Source organism: Anguilla anguilla, chromosome 10 (genome assembly GCF_013347855.1).
Source record: "Anguilla anguilla isolate fAngAng1 chromosome 10, fAngAng1.pri, whole genome shotgun sequence".
Taxonomy (NCBI): domain Eukaryota; kingdom Metazoa; phylum Chordata; class Actinopteri; order Anguilliformes; family Anguillidae; genus Anguilla; species Anguilla anguilla.
The window spans coordinates 44,733,771-44,750,015 of NC_049210.1; the positions used below are offsets into that span (position 1 = coordinate 44,733,771).

The 16,245-nt window shown below is 42.1% G+C and overlaps 1 protein-coding gene across 3 annotated transcripts in view; it reads right to left on the reverse strand.

The window, feature by feature from the left end:
- The window catches only part of prdm6 (PR domain containing 6), a 63,690-nt gene that overhangs the window by 26,143 nt on the left and 21,302 nt on the right, over positions 1–16,245 (reverse strand). For all 3 annotated transcript variants that reach the window (XM_035380172.1, XM_035380171.1, XM_035380173.1), the window contains exon 4: positions 1,278–1,405. In XM_035380172.1, coding sequence (XP_035236063.1) covers positions 1,278–1,405 — 128 coding nt within the window. The remainder of the gene's footprint in view (positions 1–1,277; positions 1,406–16,245) is intronic.

Consider the following 16,245-nt stretch of genomic DNA (forward strand, 5'->3'; position numbering starts at 1 on the left):
TGAAACACAAATCTTTGGAAGAGCAGCACCAATTTTCTGAATGTAGAGTTAAAAGAAACAAGATCACAGTTCTGGCCCTCTCCTTGATGAGACTGAATTGTTTCATCCAGAGAAACCAAACTTTTCCCTATGGCTATAAAACAGACTTTGATTTTACACATAGAAACCACAATTACATTCCGTTCTGATTATGTTTTGAATGAGTTTTTAAACAACCATGTTCAGTATCACTCATTTTATTTCCTCGGTCCAAATTACATTAAAAATTACTTAACACTCAGTCACGCTAGAGAGATTAATCTCTCCTCAACCTCTATCCTGTCTTTGCAAACTTAAATTACATGATGTTACTCTTGCCATTTTAAGTTCCACCAAGCTTTTTCACCAAAAAAAAAAAGCAGGAAGGATATTTATTGAAAAGTCCAGATTTGGAGATAAATGCACCGGAGGGTCATTAGAGGTCAAAATGAACATCAAGATAAAAGCCCAGATGCAGTCAATCGGAAAGCTGGGATGTCAGCTGTTATGGAGAAAACAGATTTCTTTATTCACTGTTGTGAATTTTAATAAAATAAGTAATAACTGCACTTAATAATTGCAGTCATAGTTAATGACAAATGTTGGTTCAATCCAGGCCATTCTTTTCAGTAGGGAGTTATATAGCTACCATGATAGGCTTTTTGTGCTCACTACTGTAACACCACTGGTATGAAAGAGGTAACAGGCAGGGCTACATTGCAAAAGCCATTAATTTATTGGTTGATTGATTGATTTAAAGGAACACAACTGACATTATGGCAGGTTTGCAAAGGCTTCAGGGCCTCTCTCTGTCATTCAGCATACCTGCACACTGCTTTACCTTCCCTTTTGATCCAGGTACTAATGTACCTGGCATGTCAAAGTTCTTGGGTGTTACGTCCCTTGTCTGGCAGAATGGTTTGGTGGCCATTTTTACACAACACCGTGTACCTTTATGCAACTTATCTTCAAATGAAAATTCTTTCCATTCCATTCCATGCATCCACCAAGCCCAAAAAAATGATTTGATTACACTACTAAATATAAGGATATATCATACCTATAAAAAATATCCATTTGACATACAGCATGTCTGGGTATTTTTACCTATGTACGTGAGCATGAATAAGCTGTTTGTATGCAGGTACATATGTATTTACATATGTGTGCATGCATTTATGAACTGCAGCTAATGTACAACCAATAGGCACCACAATGCACAGTGAAGGTCATAGGTTAACACGCTCTCTGTACTGTACCTGTATTGGACGACCATCATGTTCTGCTCCCCACAATGCCGAGCGCAGCGGATGTATCTCATCCAGCTCGACTTGCTCGGCTCGTTGCCGTCGATAAAGTGCTGTAACGTTCCTTCCTGGTCGTAGATCTGAAAGACAAAAAGGTTAGGTAAGCTCACTACCGCAGGCTGTGAAAATGTTTCAGTTTTGGTTTATTTACATTTTTAATTTTACAGCCATCAATTTGTGGGAATGATCCTCCCATTCAGTATACTGTATATGTTGAAGTCTTCCACAATCAAAGCTCAATCTGTAACAAGGACTAAGCCTGACTGAAATCCAGTGATCTCCATGGATCAGACAGCGCAGGGCCCAGGAGACCGATGGCTAAAGATAAAGGATAACCAGATAAAGGATGGTATTTTTGTGGGTTGGCTTTTCCACCCCCCCCACCACCACTCCAGTGACAGGGACACAACGGCACGATGTGGCAGTATTCCGGAGAAGGCTATTTCAGTTCTGTTTTGTAATCGCCATTCCAACCAGCACGCTGCTGGGATCTGCAATGCCGAGAATCCCTGGAATCTCCCACACTCGGATAAGGTCTTGAGACTGCATAATTTTTTTAATTTATTTATTTATTTATTTTTATTTGGGTCTTTTTTTGCAGGGGAAGTTCCAAGAGGATGATGAGAACATCTGCTTTGCTTGCCATGTTATGCTGAGCCCATGGGAGGCTAGGTTTCTCTCCCTGTGCCAACACAAGATTTAAAGATGCAGTGTAATGGGGTATCAATGCAGCGATACGTCAAAAAAAAAAGCAAGAAGGCCTGTTTAGAGTGGCTATTATATTTTTGCACTGCATTTTCATCCTGGCACTAATCAGGCTCTTTATCACTTTTCACTTTGGTAACTTCTCTAAATTATATACTTTTATCTCCCTGCAGATGCTATTTGTGAGCATAATGAACTAAAACTCTGCATTAAAAGCCTGAAGTCAGCTGAGAGTACTTCATCCAATCATTCAAAATATATTTGCTTTCACGATGAAATTACCATCTGCCATTAGGTTAATTACCATGATGAAGACATGCGCAGCTCAGAATAGTGTTTATATTATTACATCTGTTCGGGAGTGTTTTATACAGTCTGCACAAATCTCTGTTCTGCAAAAGTTCGCTTCACACCATTAGCACCAAGAACTATGAACTTTTGAACCTTCTCTTTACTGTATCAATTGAAGTATTTAGCTTTTAGAAATATAATTTAATTGAATTATTAGCATTTATGAATTTTCTCCAGTGTATGTAGAATAATGCAGTGACAGACACATCATAACAATTTATAGACACGGTACACTCAGCTCAGCACAGCTCAGGGGTACTTCAATCTTAGGGGCCCTGGAAAAGTGGAAAGCCCAGAGAAGTGCCCTCATCACGGCCACCCTCCGCTATTCAAACATTAGCATCGCGCGTGTAGCGGTTTAGCTTCGCGGCACACGATAGCTTACCTTCTGATCTGGAGCCCGAGAGCCGAATGTGACAAAACACTCGCGAAACTGGCCCAACAAATCGGTCGACAGGTCCTTTCACAGATGATAGGAAATGCGAAATGTCAAAACGGGCTATTTTTTTCAAATAAATTCGCGAAACAATTCTACCTCCTTCTACGGCCATTCATCACGCGGTCCGGAGGTTACGGACCCCGGGCTCGTCTCCGCGATCCCGCCGAGCGCTGGCTTCCAGGACCCCGCTGACCCCATTGAGTCCCTGACATCTAGTTTGTCCGCGGCGATTCCTCTTTCTCATCCTCCTGAATTTTTTTTTTTGTGAACCTCCACCCCTCTCTGACAACATGATAGAATGCTTGAGGCATTGCCTACACTGGAGCGGTCTGTTACACAAGAGCAGGACCGGGCCCTCTGGCCGGTTTTTAACAGATCTGTTCGCGCTCATCGCCAGCGGGAAGGAGGCATCGCCTCGCTGGACGGACGCAGTCTTGTGTTACGCAGTTGGTACACAGTTCAGAAAGAAAAAAAAAAACCCTTCAAAATAAATTTTAACATCAAAAAACCTGAAGTACAGATACAGAACTGTGTTTCATATGGGGATGATGATATGGCAACCATGACAGTGGTGCTGATGATAAAAACGCGGAGTTATTAATTATGGCTGTTGTTTATTCGCTCCTGTCCTGTGACATGCAGATTTAATGTTCGCTTTAGATTAGTAAATGATATCTAAAATCACGCGCTGCATGTCAGCCAACAGCGGACAATTATTTATTTTATTTGGTCGACGTTATTTATATGCATAACAAATCTAGTCGTAACTCTAAATTACAGTCAGTCTTCGCAAATTTCTGCGCGTCATAAAAGAACAGAGCTTGGAAAACCCAGGGCTTCCAGTGACACGTAGGCCCGTCTGACAGCTAGTTCACTGAAAAAATCCCACGCCACTTTTTTTTTTTACTACACATTCTGACATATACAAATGCGTACTGTGTTGATATTGTGCGACTGTTTCGGAAAGCGGTTTTTTTACTTTAGGTGCTCGACTTGACGTCTCTCAGCTGGCCGGCCCGACGCCGCAGCTGCTGACACCGTAACACTTGAAAGTCGAGGGGAGTGATATTAAACTGAGACACCGGCACGTGGAAAGCAGCGAATGTCAGAGGACCGAGAAACACCGCAGGGAGGTCGCGGCCTGCCCAGAGACAGAGATAACACGACCCCTCGAAGAGATTATGAAATATGTATTTTTTTGCAATTTTTCAAGTATTTATAATCTGGAATTCCACATGAAATGGTAGACTCGTGAGAGATGTTCCAGCGTTCCAGCAAGAAAAGTATTTTGATTAAAATGTTACTGCGATCGAGATTTGCAGAAAATATATCATTGAGTGTGTCAGCTTGTAATGGACTAGGCAAAAGGGAATATATTCTGGTTATTTTATTATTATTCCTTACTGTTTGTTCAAGGTTTCCCAACAACAGCAAAAGCTTGTAGTACAATTTCAGTTTACATTATATAGAAAGACCTTTGCAGAGAATGACAGCCACATCCTCTCACGAAGGACTGGAAGTAGGACTGTTTACAGCTGGTGTGTCTGGAGAGAAGAGGGCTGAACTATGAACACAGGGAGCTTTGGGAAGCAGGTCCTCATCGTTTACTGCACTAACTGTCTGCATACACACTTTGACAGTTACACGTGTACACCGACACATACACCTCCAAACACAAATATATAGAAATGGAACACATTCACCAATCCACATGTACATGTACAAATGGATGTGCACACGGACACACACAAACACACACGCATGCATGCACACGTACACACAAACACCCTCGCATGCATATGCACAAGTTATACACAAAAACGTACACAAACACACATGCACACATCACACATGCACACCCACACACACACACACACACACACACCCACACACACACACGCACACACACACACACACACGCACACACACACACACACACACACACACACACACAAACACAAACACACACACACGCACACACGCACACACGCACACACGCACACACACACACACACACACACTAGACCATGAGAGGGACAGAGCGCAAATCAGCTTTTCATTAGCGAAGGCCGCTCAGCGATCGGAGGGAGACGCTGGGCCCTCCACCTCCCCCCCCCGTCCCTGGGAAAAAAAATGTCTCCACTTGAAAAACTCCTGACAGTCCATCCATTTCCCTGCCCTCCGCAGCAGCTCTGCGTTTGACTCACCAGAGCCACCCCTCTTTGATGTTGGAGCCTTTCCAGGGTGTCCTGCCGAGGACAGGCTCCTCTCCTTCAACTGAAAGGGAGATATTCTTCTCTTCCCGCTGTTACATGTAACGCTTTCCATCCCCCCCCTCCACCCTCCCCCCCCCCCCCCCCCACATTCAGCTGGACACCAAAGCTCAGAGCGTACGAGATTTACCGCAAACGCTCGGCTGTAATTTTCGCCGTTTGTTTGGAATTATTCAAAACCTGTTTACGGGAGGAATCGAGAGAGGCTCCTCACGGGCGTGATATATACGCTCATCTGGATTTCAACACACCATCGAGAGCGATATGTGAGGTCACGCCGCCGCCGGCTGTTGAGATTACAGCCAGTATAAACACCGCCAGTAGTCAACAGAAATCAATAACACGCTTCAGAATGAGTTTCTCGCTGGGTCACAACGCACAACATCAACGCAGACATTTTACTAAACGTTCTTCAGTGCACAGGGAAGAATATACTGTAATATTTATATACAGAGAGTAGAAAAATGACACTTTCCTTAAACAAATTGAACACATTCACAAATCTGACCAGGAAAGACTAAAAATATGAATGCGAGGATAAACAAAAAAGATGCTTACGCAAACTCATCATTGCCATGGATCATTGCTAAGATCAACACGGGTACGATCCAAACGAACGCAAGTGTTATAGAACTTGTCAGTTCCGAACAAGTTTCATTTGAAAGCACGACGCTCTCATTTGGGTCTTGTGTCAAAAACAGAGACTCGCGAAGGTGTGTTTAGACTTTGGGGTTCTCTTGCAGAAAATTACACGAGACAAGTTCTCGGTTCCTGGCACTATAATTCATGTTCCCTAGCAACCGCATTTTCTGTGTTGAATGACTGCACAGAGCAAACTTTTGTGTCATTCTGCTGTTTTTGCTATTCAATCTGCTGTCCAAAACTGTTCGTGAGGAGATACAGAAATGCTTGTGAGTTTTGCACACAAGCCGCCCAAGCTATCACAACAGATGATGCATCACCTCACTGAAGTATCTCAATCTGACAACTGTGTTCAAAGACTATTCAGCACTAATAAGTTTCAGACTTTTGAATATTCTAAATGCATCCCCTCTATCCTTTCATCGTTGTACGATGTTGCCACATCAACATGAAGTAAAATATACCGCTAAACTTCAATAAATCACAAACAGGTTAAACGAATGACAGCGGATCACATGACACACAAAGGTGCTGAATAAAGTGTTGTTATAGATTAATATAGGACTGTAAATATAGGTTACATCTGCTCATGCCTTATAGACAGATATGATAGTGTTCAGATTATAAAATGATTTATTTGCCTTTCAAACCATTTCTAGTTTGAAAATGAGTAGCAGAACATTCAACAAGAGACATATTTTCCTTGCATTTTTCCATGTATATCAATTTTCACGCGAGCAAGCCTACGCCATCTTTCATTGTCTCTTCATTTTCTTTATATTTGACAGTACACGCTGAAGTGGGTCAGCTCTTGCAGACAAAATCGTTTTATAGTCGTCCAATTCGTGTCACCCCTTTACTTTTTAAAAAACGTCAACATTGGCCGACGCTCTTTAGCGAGCGTGCCTGCGGTTCGCGTCTGATTCTTTGTACAGGTTAAGTTTCAGAGCGAGGTGTGTGTGTGTGTGTGTGTGTGAAAACCATTCAGCGCAGAAATGGCCAACGGGGCCTCAGGCCTGAGATAGCTCGCTGGACCTCGAAAAAAACCGTTAAGCATTGCATCAGCTCACAGGAATCCCCCGGACCGTCCCCCCGCTCCCTTGGCCCCCGCGGATACGGTTATATATGGGAAGGCAGTCCAGAAAACACACTTTGATTGATAACCGTCATTGTAGTCTAATCTACTGAGTGGGGCAGGTTCGTTACAGCTCTAAGCAAGAATTACTGTAAACACTCCATAAAGCCGATTTATGTTATCTGGGCTCGGCTTGCCGGTCTGCCCCCCCCCCCCCCTTCCCCAGACGAGGGTCAGACCTGAACGAGCAGCACCCCCCCTTTTTTGACGCTGACCAGCCGACCTGCTAATGCGGGCTGGCCGAGGGAGCCCACAGACCCCATGGAGGCTTGTTAAAATGTTAGCGATCACAGGAGGGCTGTGCATGTGTTAGAATGCTCTACCTGCACAATGATTCCTCAAAAGATCACTCAGCCCAATTTTAGAATGAAAAAAAAAAAAAAAAATTCAGTCTCTGATTCTGTATACGTTTTTCATGTATACAGAATCATGTATTCATGCATATGTTTGTATATTCAACCTGCGCTGATTCCTCAAAAAATCACACCAATTTCAGAATGAAAAAAACTTTTCATGTATACACAAAATCATGTGCTAGTCGCACAATCCACCTTTCAAAGGCCTTCGCAGTCCACGTATTAATTTCTGAGAACACCTGCCCTTGAGATGCCTATAACCGGCTAAACTACCCACCGTGCGGTGACATCTCACTGTACTGAGGAGGGCTGTATATTACAGAGGGGAACCCTGTCAATAGGGCCGCGGAGATCTGTCTATAGCCCGCTCGACCGATCGATTCCGTAAATGATTACGATAATCAAGGAGATTGCCCAATTTATAAATCTCCGAATACAGCGTTTTTAATGATCCTGCAGGGCATCCTGCTGATGGCCCTAAAAGCTGAAAGTGAGTTGTTGCTGCTCCCGGGGCGCTACGGTAGCGTGCGAGTGGTCACTCAGAAGCCGAGCGCTTTCGGGGGGAACGAGGAAGACCAGCCGGCCAACAGCCCGCGCACGAAGAGCGACCCACAAGGCCGGGTTTAATCGGACGCCTGGACCGCTTCCAACGCCTCATCAATAACGCCCCTCGCAAAGCAACAACGCTCAGAAAGTGCGCTGGAGATGCATCTTAATGGCAACAATTTATTTTATTTTTTTTGTAATTGCACCTAATTTACAGCCTAGCACGCTGCCAAGTTTGAACCGCGTATCCCATAAGTCATTTTTTTTAATCAAAATATCTTTTGGTGTTTACATGTTGTATTTTATTTTATTTTATTTTTTTTTACATGAGAAACGTTGGTTAATCGGAAAACTACGTCTGTTCCTTTTGAACTCTGTCGTTTAATTCATAATGATTTGGTAGCTGATATCACGTAAAAGATTAAGTGAGGATTAATATTAAAAACACTGCAGCGTAGTAGGCTCCAGAGAGTCTCCAGTCTGTCTCCATCCTATAGCAGAGGCTTCAGTAACTCAGAACGGAGGCTATACGGAACTCATCATGAGATACACATACAAGTTCAAGCTGTAGGCCAGTTGTGGGAGCAGGTCCAGCTACAGCTAAATTAACCGATGTGTCCTTATATCATATTCAGTCATAGTAACTACATTTTTTAAAAAGGCTGCTTGCAGAAGGTTAATTTGAACGTATTCATATTAATGATAAAAAAACCATCATCATTGTTTTTGTAGTCATTTTAGTCATCATCATTATCAACATGTGACTCTATGCTGGATCACCGTTCATCCATGACCAATATGTAGTGCTCACTTGGTGACATTTCCAGGTGAGTTTTACTCAATTTCCTGTCATAATGGGAATGGTTTGACGGACAGGTATACTAAGCCAGGTTTGGAACATGACTGTGGCTAACATAACTTTAGTGGAACAGGCCATATGTGACCACAGGGAAGTACGCATCACCGCCCTCCATCTTGTCCAAGAGGCCTTCAGTTTCAGAAACTTCAGCGGCATTAAAACTTCCACAGTCTGCTATTCAGGATTCCTGTGTGTGCTCACGCCGAAAAAATTCACAAAATGTCCAGCCTAAACAAATATTTTAATTGTGAATAATGGCAAAGTAAAACATAATTTCACTTGTGGGATTAGCGTAACATGGAGTTATTTCAATATTGTTTAATATTTCTGTCATGCACGTGCTTTCACCTGTTCAATGTTCATTATTCTTTTGGTCAACCACACATGATGGTTTTTTGGAACATTTCTGAATGAACAAGAAACCAGACTTTATGTGCTGCAAATAATAAGCTATGCATGATGAATGCAAAAAAATGAAATATTTTGCATACACTTGAATACTATATGAAGGAATATAAAGAAAGCATTGTATTCTACACAATTTTGAGATTTATGAAATAATCAAAAACAGTTTATGACACTGAAACTTCTGAGTAGGTAAAGTACATGGAATGGAAAAATGTCACATACAAAGTTTTCATCTAATGATTGATACACAGATAAATTTCAATACATACATATAGAGAGGGAAAGTGTGTAGAAAGAAAGAAGAAGAAAGTGAGAAACTGAAAAAAGAGAAGAAAAGGAGGGAAAGAGAGAAGAGTAGTCGTCCGAGAATGATGAAATGACACAGAGAATGGGAAAAGACCTAAAGGAGGGAGACTGAAAGAACTGAGAGAGGAGGAAAAGAAATAGTTAAAAAGAGAGGAGAGGAAAAGCAAAAGAAGCAGGGGAATGAAACAATAGAAGAGAAGAGAAGAGACAAAGACAGCGAGAGAGCAGTAGAGAGAGAGAAAGTGAGAGGGGGGAGGGAGGGAGGGAGAGAGTGAGAGTGAAACAGAGAGAGAGAGAGAGAGAGAAAAAAAAGTGGGAGAAGATATAAAACATATTTGTCCCATTCCCAGCCCTCATGTTTACTTTTTTAGGCCTGACCGCTAACAGGGAGGATGGCGGCTGTCTAAGGCCTCCCTCCGCAGAGCTCCAGCACTGCTGTACTTACTGCTCAATCTCCCAGGGCTGACATTTACGGCACGCTGATTGGGCCCTGTCACTGCCAGGCCGGGGGGGGGGGGGGGGGGGGGGTAGGGCGAGGGGGGTGGGGGGTGGGGGGGGGGGGGGCTGTAACTCGTCCCTGAACGGCCGTGTGTCGATGCTCTGGAGTGGAGGGCCTGGTAAAAGAGGGCCGTCTGACAATCGCTTGACCCCCTGCCCTTATTACGGAAAGTAAATCAGCCCCCTCCCTTACCCCGCCCCCTCCCCAAGCCATTAGAGAGGAGCCGAGCACCCCACTCAGGACGGGCCCGACACCGAGGGGGGCGGGGGGTTGGGGGGGGGGGGGTGTTACCCCAGAGTCACGCATGTGGAACACTTGGGATAATGGAATCCTGTTACTTATCTGAGGAAACACTTAGCCGTCATGTCCAAACAGCGCGGGCACAAGCAGGGGCAGTGTAAATCTGCTATGAGCGATGCGGTCTGCGTACGCATTAATCACGCAAAAAAACATTCACAATAAAAAGGTCCTCACTTTTCCATAAAAAAAGCTGCAAACTAATAAACCGTAAATACACCAATGTGTCCCGCGAAGACATTGACTGACATGGACTTATTAACTGTAATGAACAGGAAATTGAATGTGTAATTCAAGGCTGATTTGCAGTGGTCGACATTATTATCACCTCAATTTCGAGACAGACACTATTAAACTCAGAAGCCAGAACCCAAACTCCAGATCTCCCAGTGAAAATACCGCCCTCCCACCCCCCAACCCACCCACATTTAAATAAATAGGCCTTTTCTCACTAAAGTCATCTGTCACAGTTACAGTACATATAGCCTTGTCCAGAATGGCAAGTTGAGTTTAAACAGAACACAACCTGAAATTCATCCTGGACCAATTATGTGATGAGATCAGGACAGGTTGAGAGTATTTCCACTGACAGAGATGTATCGTTAAACAGGGCGGTCCCTTGGCAATATCTGCGGTATTGTGAAATAATTATTGGAGCCACTAATTTGCTGTACTCCAGTTCATAAGAAGTGATTTTATTCTAATATAAGTATCAATATTGCCAGTGTGCGGCATTATCAATATTTCCAAAAATTACATTCCACGTCAACAATTTATTGCTTAAATCAATGCAGATAGCTGTTTTCATCAATGACACTTAGTCCACTTTCAGTTTCTGTTCTTTTTAACAATCGGCAAACATAAACTACTTACTTATCTCATTTGTGAGATGTAACTTTTGTGCATATCACTTGAGTTCTTGTCATAACATACTGTTATGCATCAGTGTGCAATACTGATGTATGATTGCGTTGTTTGCATGTATCTTACGTAGTTTATTTCTGTATTAACCACTTTGTTTTATCACATTTAATTTCCCCATTATTATATTTGAGTACTTCCAGTATTTATTTTAGGCAAATATTACTTCTTCTTTTTTTTCTATTATGAAAGTAGTAAAAAAAAAAAAAGAAGAAGTAATATTTGCCTAAAATAAATACTGGAAGTACTCAAAAATAATTTTCGGTTGCTTTCAAACTCACAATGCTCTGTCAGTACTTAAAAAAACAAAAAAAACCCCACTTTCTTCATATTGTTATCCAAGAGCGTTAAAAAAAAAAACGCCCAGGGGTGAGACTGAATCTGGGTCTTAGCCTTGAAATTCAGTTGCTGAATATGTTGTAAGGGTCAGGACCTTGGGCTTAAATCATCCAACAAAACTTCAGTCTAACAGTGCAGTATAAACAGAGGAGGAGAGTGATCCATTCCCAGCCATAAGCCTCTGGTGTTCACACACATTCTTTTAAAGGGAAAGCGCACCGCAAAAAAAAAGAGAACAAAACATACTAATGCGGACTGGTCACCACTGAGTGATGATGTCAGAGTGTCTGGTCATCTTTCAGGAGCCAATAAGCTGCTAGCGTTTTTTCGAGAGCATAATGTGTTTTTTTAAAAACGCCGCTGCCAAGCGCGACTCAAGACGAGGACGATGGATCGTCTGAGAAACGTTAATTCTTCGCGTTTAATCGAAACCCTGGTATGAAAAAGCCAAGCCCTCTGCCCAGTGGGGGCAACCGGGCAGAAGCGACCCTCTTGGGGGGGGGGGGGTCTGATAATGCCGCCAGCACTCACGTCTGTCCCTGTCTTTCGTCATCATGGGGTCGTACTCCGCACATTCTGCTTATGACAAGGACATCACAGCGCTGTTTCAAAGCCAGTTTTATCCCCCATCAAAACACCACGTCTATTTTAAATCTATATTAGGGATGATCTCGAAAATAAGACAACAGGAAAGGCCTGGTGCTAATTTCAGCAAGACGTCCAATCAAAACATTCTGTTTGAGTACAATAATAATCTAATAATATTCTTAAAGGGATAGTTTGAGGGTTTTACTGGGTTTTTTAAAAAATAAACTGTGTGTGCGTGCGTGTGTGTGTGTGTGTGCATGTGCGTGTGCGGGTGTGTGTGTGTGTGTGTGTGCGTGTGCGTGTGCGGGTGTGTGTGTGTGTGTGTGTGTGTGTGCGCGTGTGTGTGTGTGTTTGTGTGTCTGCGTGTGTGCGTGCATGTGTGTGCGTATGAGTGTGTGTGCGTGCGTGCGTGCGAGTGTGTGTGTGTGAGTGTGTGTGACTAAAGTCATAGCAGATATTTACAGAGGTTAACAGGGGATGACCTGCTGGGTTTACAATGGATGGTATCAGTCTATTCAGGGGTTTGTGGTCTAAAGCACAGAAAATACAGGTCAAGCGACGCCAAAGCACTTTTACAGTAATGTTAGGCCTCCACTGGCTGCACTTGTGTATTTTACCCAAAAAACACTACAGTCTCTCTTTTGGTTGGAACTATTTCCTCAGCCGTCTGTGCTGAAGGAAAGAAGTACTGGCACCATATACAAACTGACATTTATGTTTATAATTGCGAATAAACACTATAAATTAACGTGTTCATATGTATAGCCTCTGGAAACTTCTGTACAAGCTGCGTTTGGTGTTGATTTAAGTGTATTTTTTTGGGTTAGGCCACTAGTCCCCAGACGCCCCAGTACCCATCATTATAAAGCAGACTGGTCATCAGTTAAGTATCTAAAATATCCTTCATTGCACATGCAAGCTGTCTGGGTCAGTCAAAAACAGGCACTAAAACTTAAATAATGTCCAAAAAAAAAACCCAGAAAGTGAACTATCCCTTTAAGCCTCTCATTGCTGCAGTGTTGTCTGACAGTTCAGGAGAGTGAAGACAAGAATGTGCTCTCCCCCAAACCCCCACAGTGAAATGTGTGTGTGTTAATTCAACTTTGACAGAGTTTTTTTGAGGAATTAGAACTCTGGCCATAGTTGACTAATATGAACACTATATAAGAGTTGATTTAACATTGAGCATTTCAGTGTGCACCAGCTGATCAGTGTAGCCATTGTACAGGAATACATTTCACGTATGCTAGGTGCAACCAGTGAGCAGTAACTCTATTGGCCAGAGGGGTCACTCTTGCGAAACGAGACAGGAACGATCCTGCTGACCAAAACACTCCCTCCTCCTGCCCCATCCTTCTGCATGTCACAACACAGAAACCCAGTGTATTCTCAGGAAGTAAGAGGGAAATTGTAGACACAAAAATGCTTATGACAACAACGGTGTCGTTCATTTTACTGCTTTGAGCCACGGGTCAACTGGTTTTAAGAACACGAGAGATGTTTCCAGAAATATGTGTAAACGACTGAGAAAAACTGGAATATAAAGACTTGAAGACGATTACATTTACAATCTAACAATCTAACTAACCAAGCAAACAATCTAACTACACCGATCTAACAATCTAACTACACCAAGCAAATTACAGCCTATGTATTCCATTAATTTAATCTGAGTGTGAGACTGAGGACTGTTTTAAGTGTAGATGGAGTGCCACTGTTGTGGGATACCCGTCAGCAAATTATTTTCCTGTCGTCACTTTATGAACTGCGGCGATTTAAATTAAGCAGAAAATGTTGTAATTATGCTGTAAGCACAGTAAGTATGCCTGAATTAGTATATCTGAAAAAAAAATACAAAATCAATTATGGAATAAATGTCTGTTGCCTTTAAATGCACACAATGTTTGTTTTCTCTGTAAATGTAGAATAAAAACGCTCCAATTTGTTTCAATCAGAACCACTTCCAGCCTTCAAATTTTTTTACTACTGTAAAAATAAATTTGAAACAACTAATTATAATTATTTTCAAAGTGTATGTTTGGATACGTGGCCTTATGCGTTTAAAAATAAAACGGTTCCATCTTAAAAGTGCTTTCTCACACAATAGAGACCACGATCAGAAGGGAAATGGCCCATAAAATAACTGAAATGACAAATTATGTAGCTTTCTGAGTCAGTGAACCTACGTTAAACATGTCACCTCCACACTGGCGCGCACAAAATAAAAATAATTATCCTGGCCTCCGGCCTAAACACTTTATTATTTCCCAAGAACTCCCACTGCCACTGGCCAAGGGAGTGATGTCATGGAACTCTATCACTACGGCAATGAGATGCTGCACAGCTCGGGCTGTTGACCATAGACACAGACTGTTAATAAAGTGTGAATTTCCCACTGGTTTTTTTCTGTCATTTCATATGTAAAATCCTCGGTTGTATTTTTGCACATGGCCTTGCTTTTAGTGTTCACATTCAGTAATCATTTCTGTCAGTGATGACAGCTGCCATCAGATATTAGGTTGGTGGGTGTGGGTGGGAGAATTCTTGAGCTCATATTTTTTTTAGATGCAATCATTAGCATCAAATATTTAAAATCTTTAACAGAAATGTAATTCTCTTAAAATGTGACAATTATAATGTTAATTATTACCATAAAATAAAGAACACTGGATAGGTTCCAGCTCACTGTAGTCAGGCAGTGATTAATTCAAGGGTGGGGGTGGGGGGTTTACAGTAGTTCAAACAGTCTTGGAACTAGTAAAAACACTTGGATGTTCTGTAATATTCAATGCATAGTGTTTCAATTTGTTAGAAGTACATATATTGCCATACTAATTTCACACTAACAGGTCCAATGGCTATCACATTACACCCTACTACAAAAGTTATGGGTTCTGTTTATGCTCAAGTTTTGATGATAGCTTCTTAATAATAAATTAGTGAAACTAATATTTGAATGTGAGGCACTTCATTTGAGCTAGTATGCCCAATGATAATACATTTTTTACCACATTTGCGCACCTTAAACTGACTGGCTTTTTCACAAAAAAGTTTCCTTTTGATAAATTGAGCTGAGTGCTGATATGAAAAAGGTCTGGGAAATGTTCTTTCTCGTTTTTTCAACATCATGTACAACATCATGAAAAAAGCAGGAGGAGACATTCTATAGTATGTTTCTTTATGAATGATTAAAAATATGACAAATAACTCTTACAATATAGCACCTTTCATTGGGCAAGATTGGAGACTTTTGCTACTCCTCTGTATTTTACAAATGAATTTTCAAAAAATCTGAATATTACGTAAATTGTTTTAACTGGTGGAAACAGGAACTTTCCATTGTGCAGCAAATATAACATTACATTTTTTTTTTTAATGTACAAATTGCCATTTATTTTTTGACTCTCATAGAGCAGGGAAATTGCCAACGCCAACTCCAACTTTTGAATATTAGAACAGTGCACAGGAAAGAGACATATGTCCCTATGTCCTTATCTCACTAATGGTCTCTGACCTCTGAACTCCTTCTGTAGATCACAACCAACATGCACGTTATCTCACTACACATCAGATCTACAAGCAGCCATACCACTCTCTACTGATCCTCCTGTGATAAGCTTTTAGTGGTGGTTGGAAGCTCTAGCACAATCCCTAGCACGTTGTGATTGTGAAAGGTCCTAAATAAATGACATCCTTTTCATTATTCTAATGAAATATAATGTAAGAAAGCCAGTAGAAGAGCAATTCCCTTCATTTAAACCTGTAGCAGCCCTGGATTAGTTTATGAGCAACTTTATTCTTAACATGATCATAATTTCAAGAGATTACAGATTTAAAGTTCCAAAAAAAACCTACTCCTCAAAGAGTAAATCACATAAATAAACCTCCCTAGGCTTCACCTAGGATTCCCTGTGAAACACCACCTTTGCCATGTCCTCAAAATGTCCGTGGATGAAATCACAGTCACCCCCCGCCACACCACAAGGACCCCCAGCCTGCACTGATGCTGCATACTCTGATCCACCACGCCGAATCACTCCCTATCAGTCTGATCACTCTCCGTTAATATCAGAAGAGTAAAGCCGTAGAGAGTCCCTCCTCCCCGCTCCGCCCGGGCCTGTCGTCCAGGCCACAGCCCTCTTTCATCTGGGCTGCCGCAAACTCCGCCCGATTGGCTGCTCTGTCAACGCTCTCCAGACCGTCCAGCTTGTTCAGGACTCGACAGGCTGACTGGTTTTCACCCGGCTGCTCTGAGT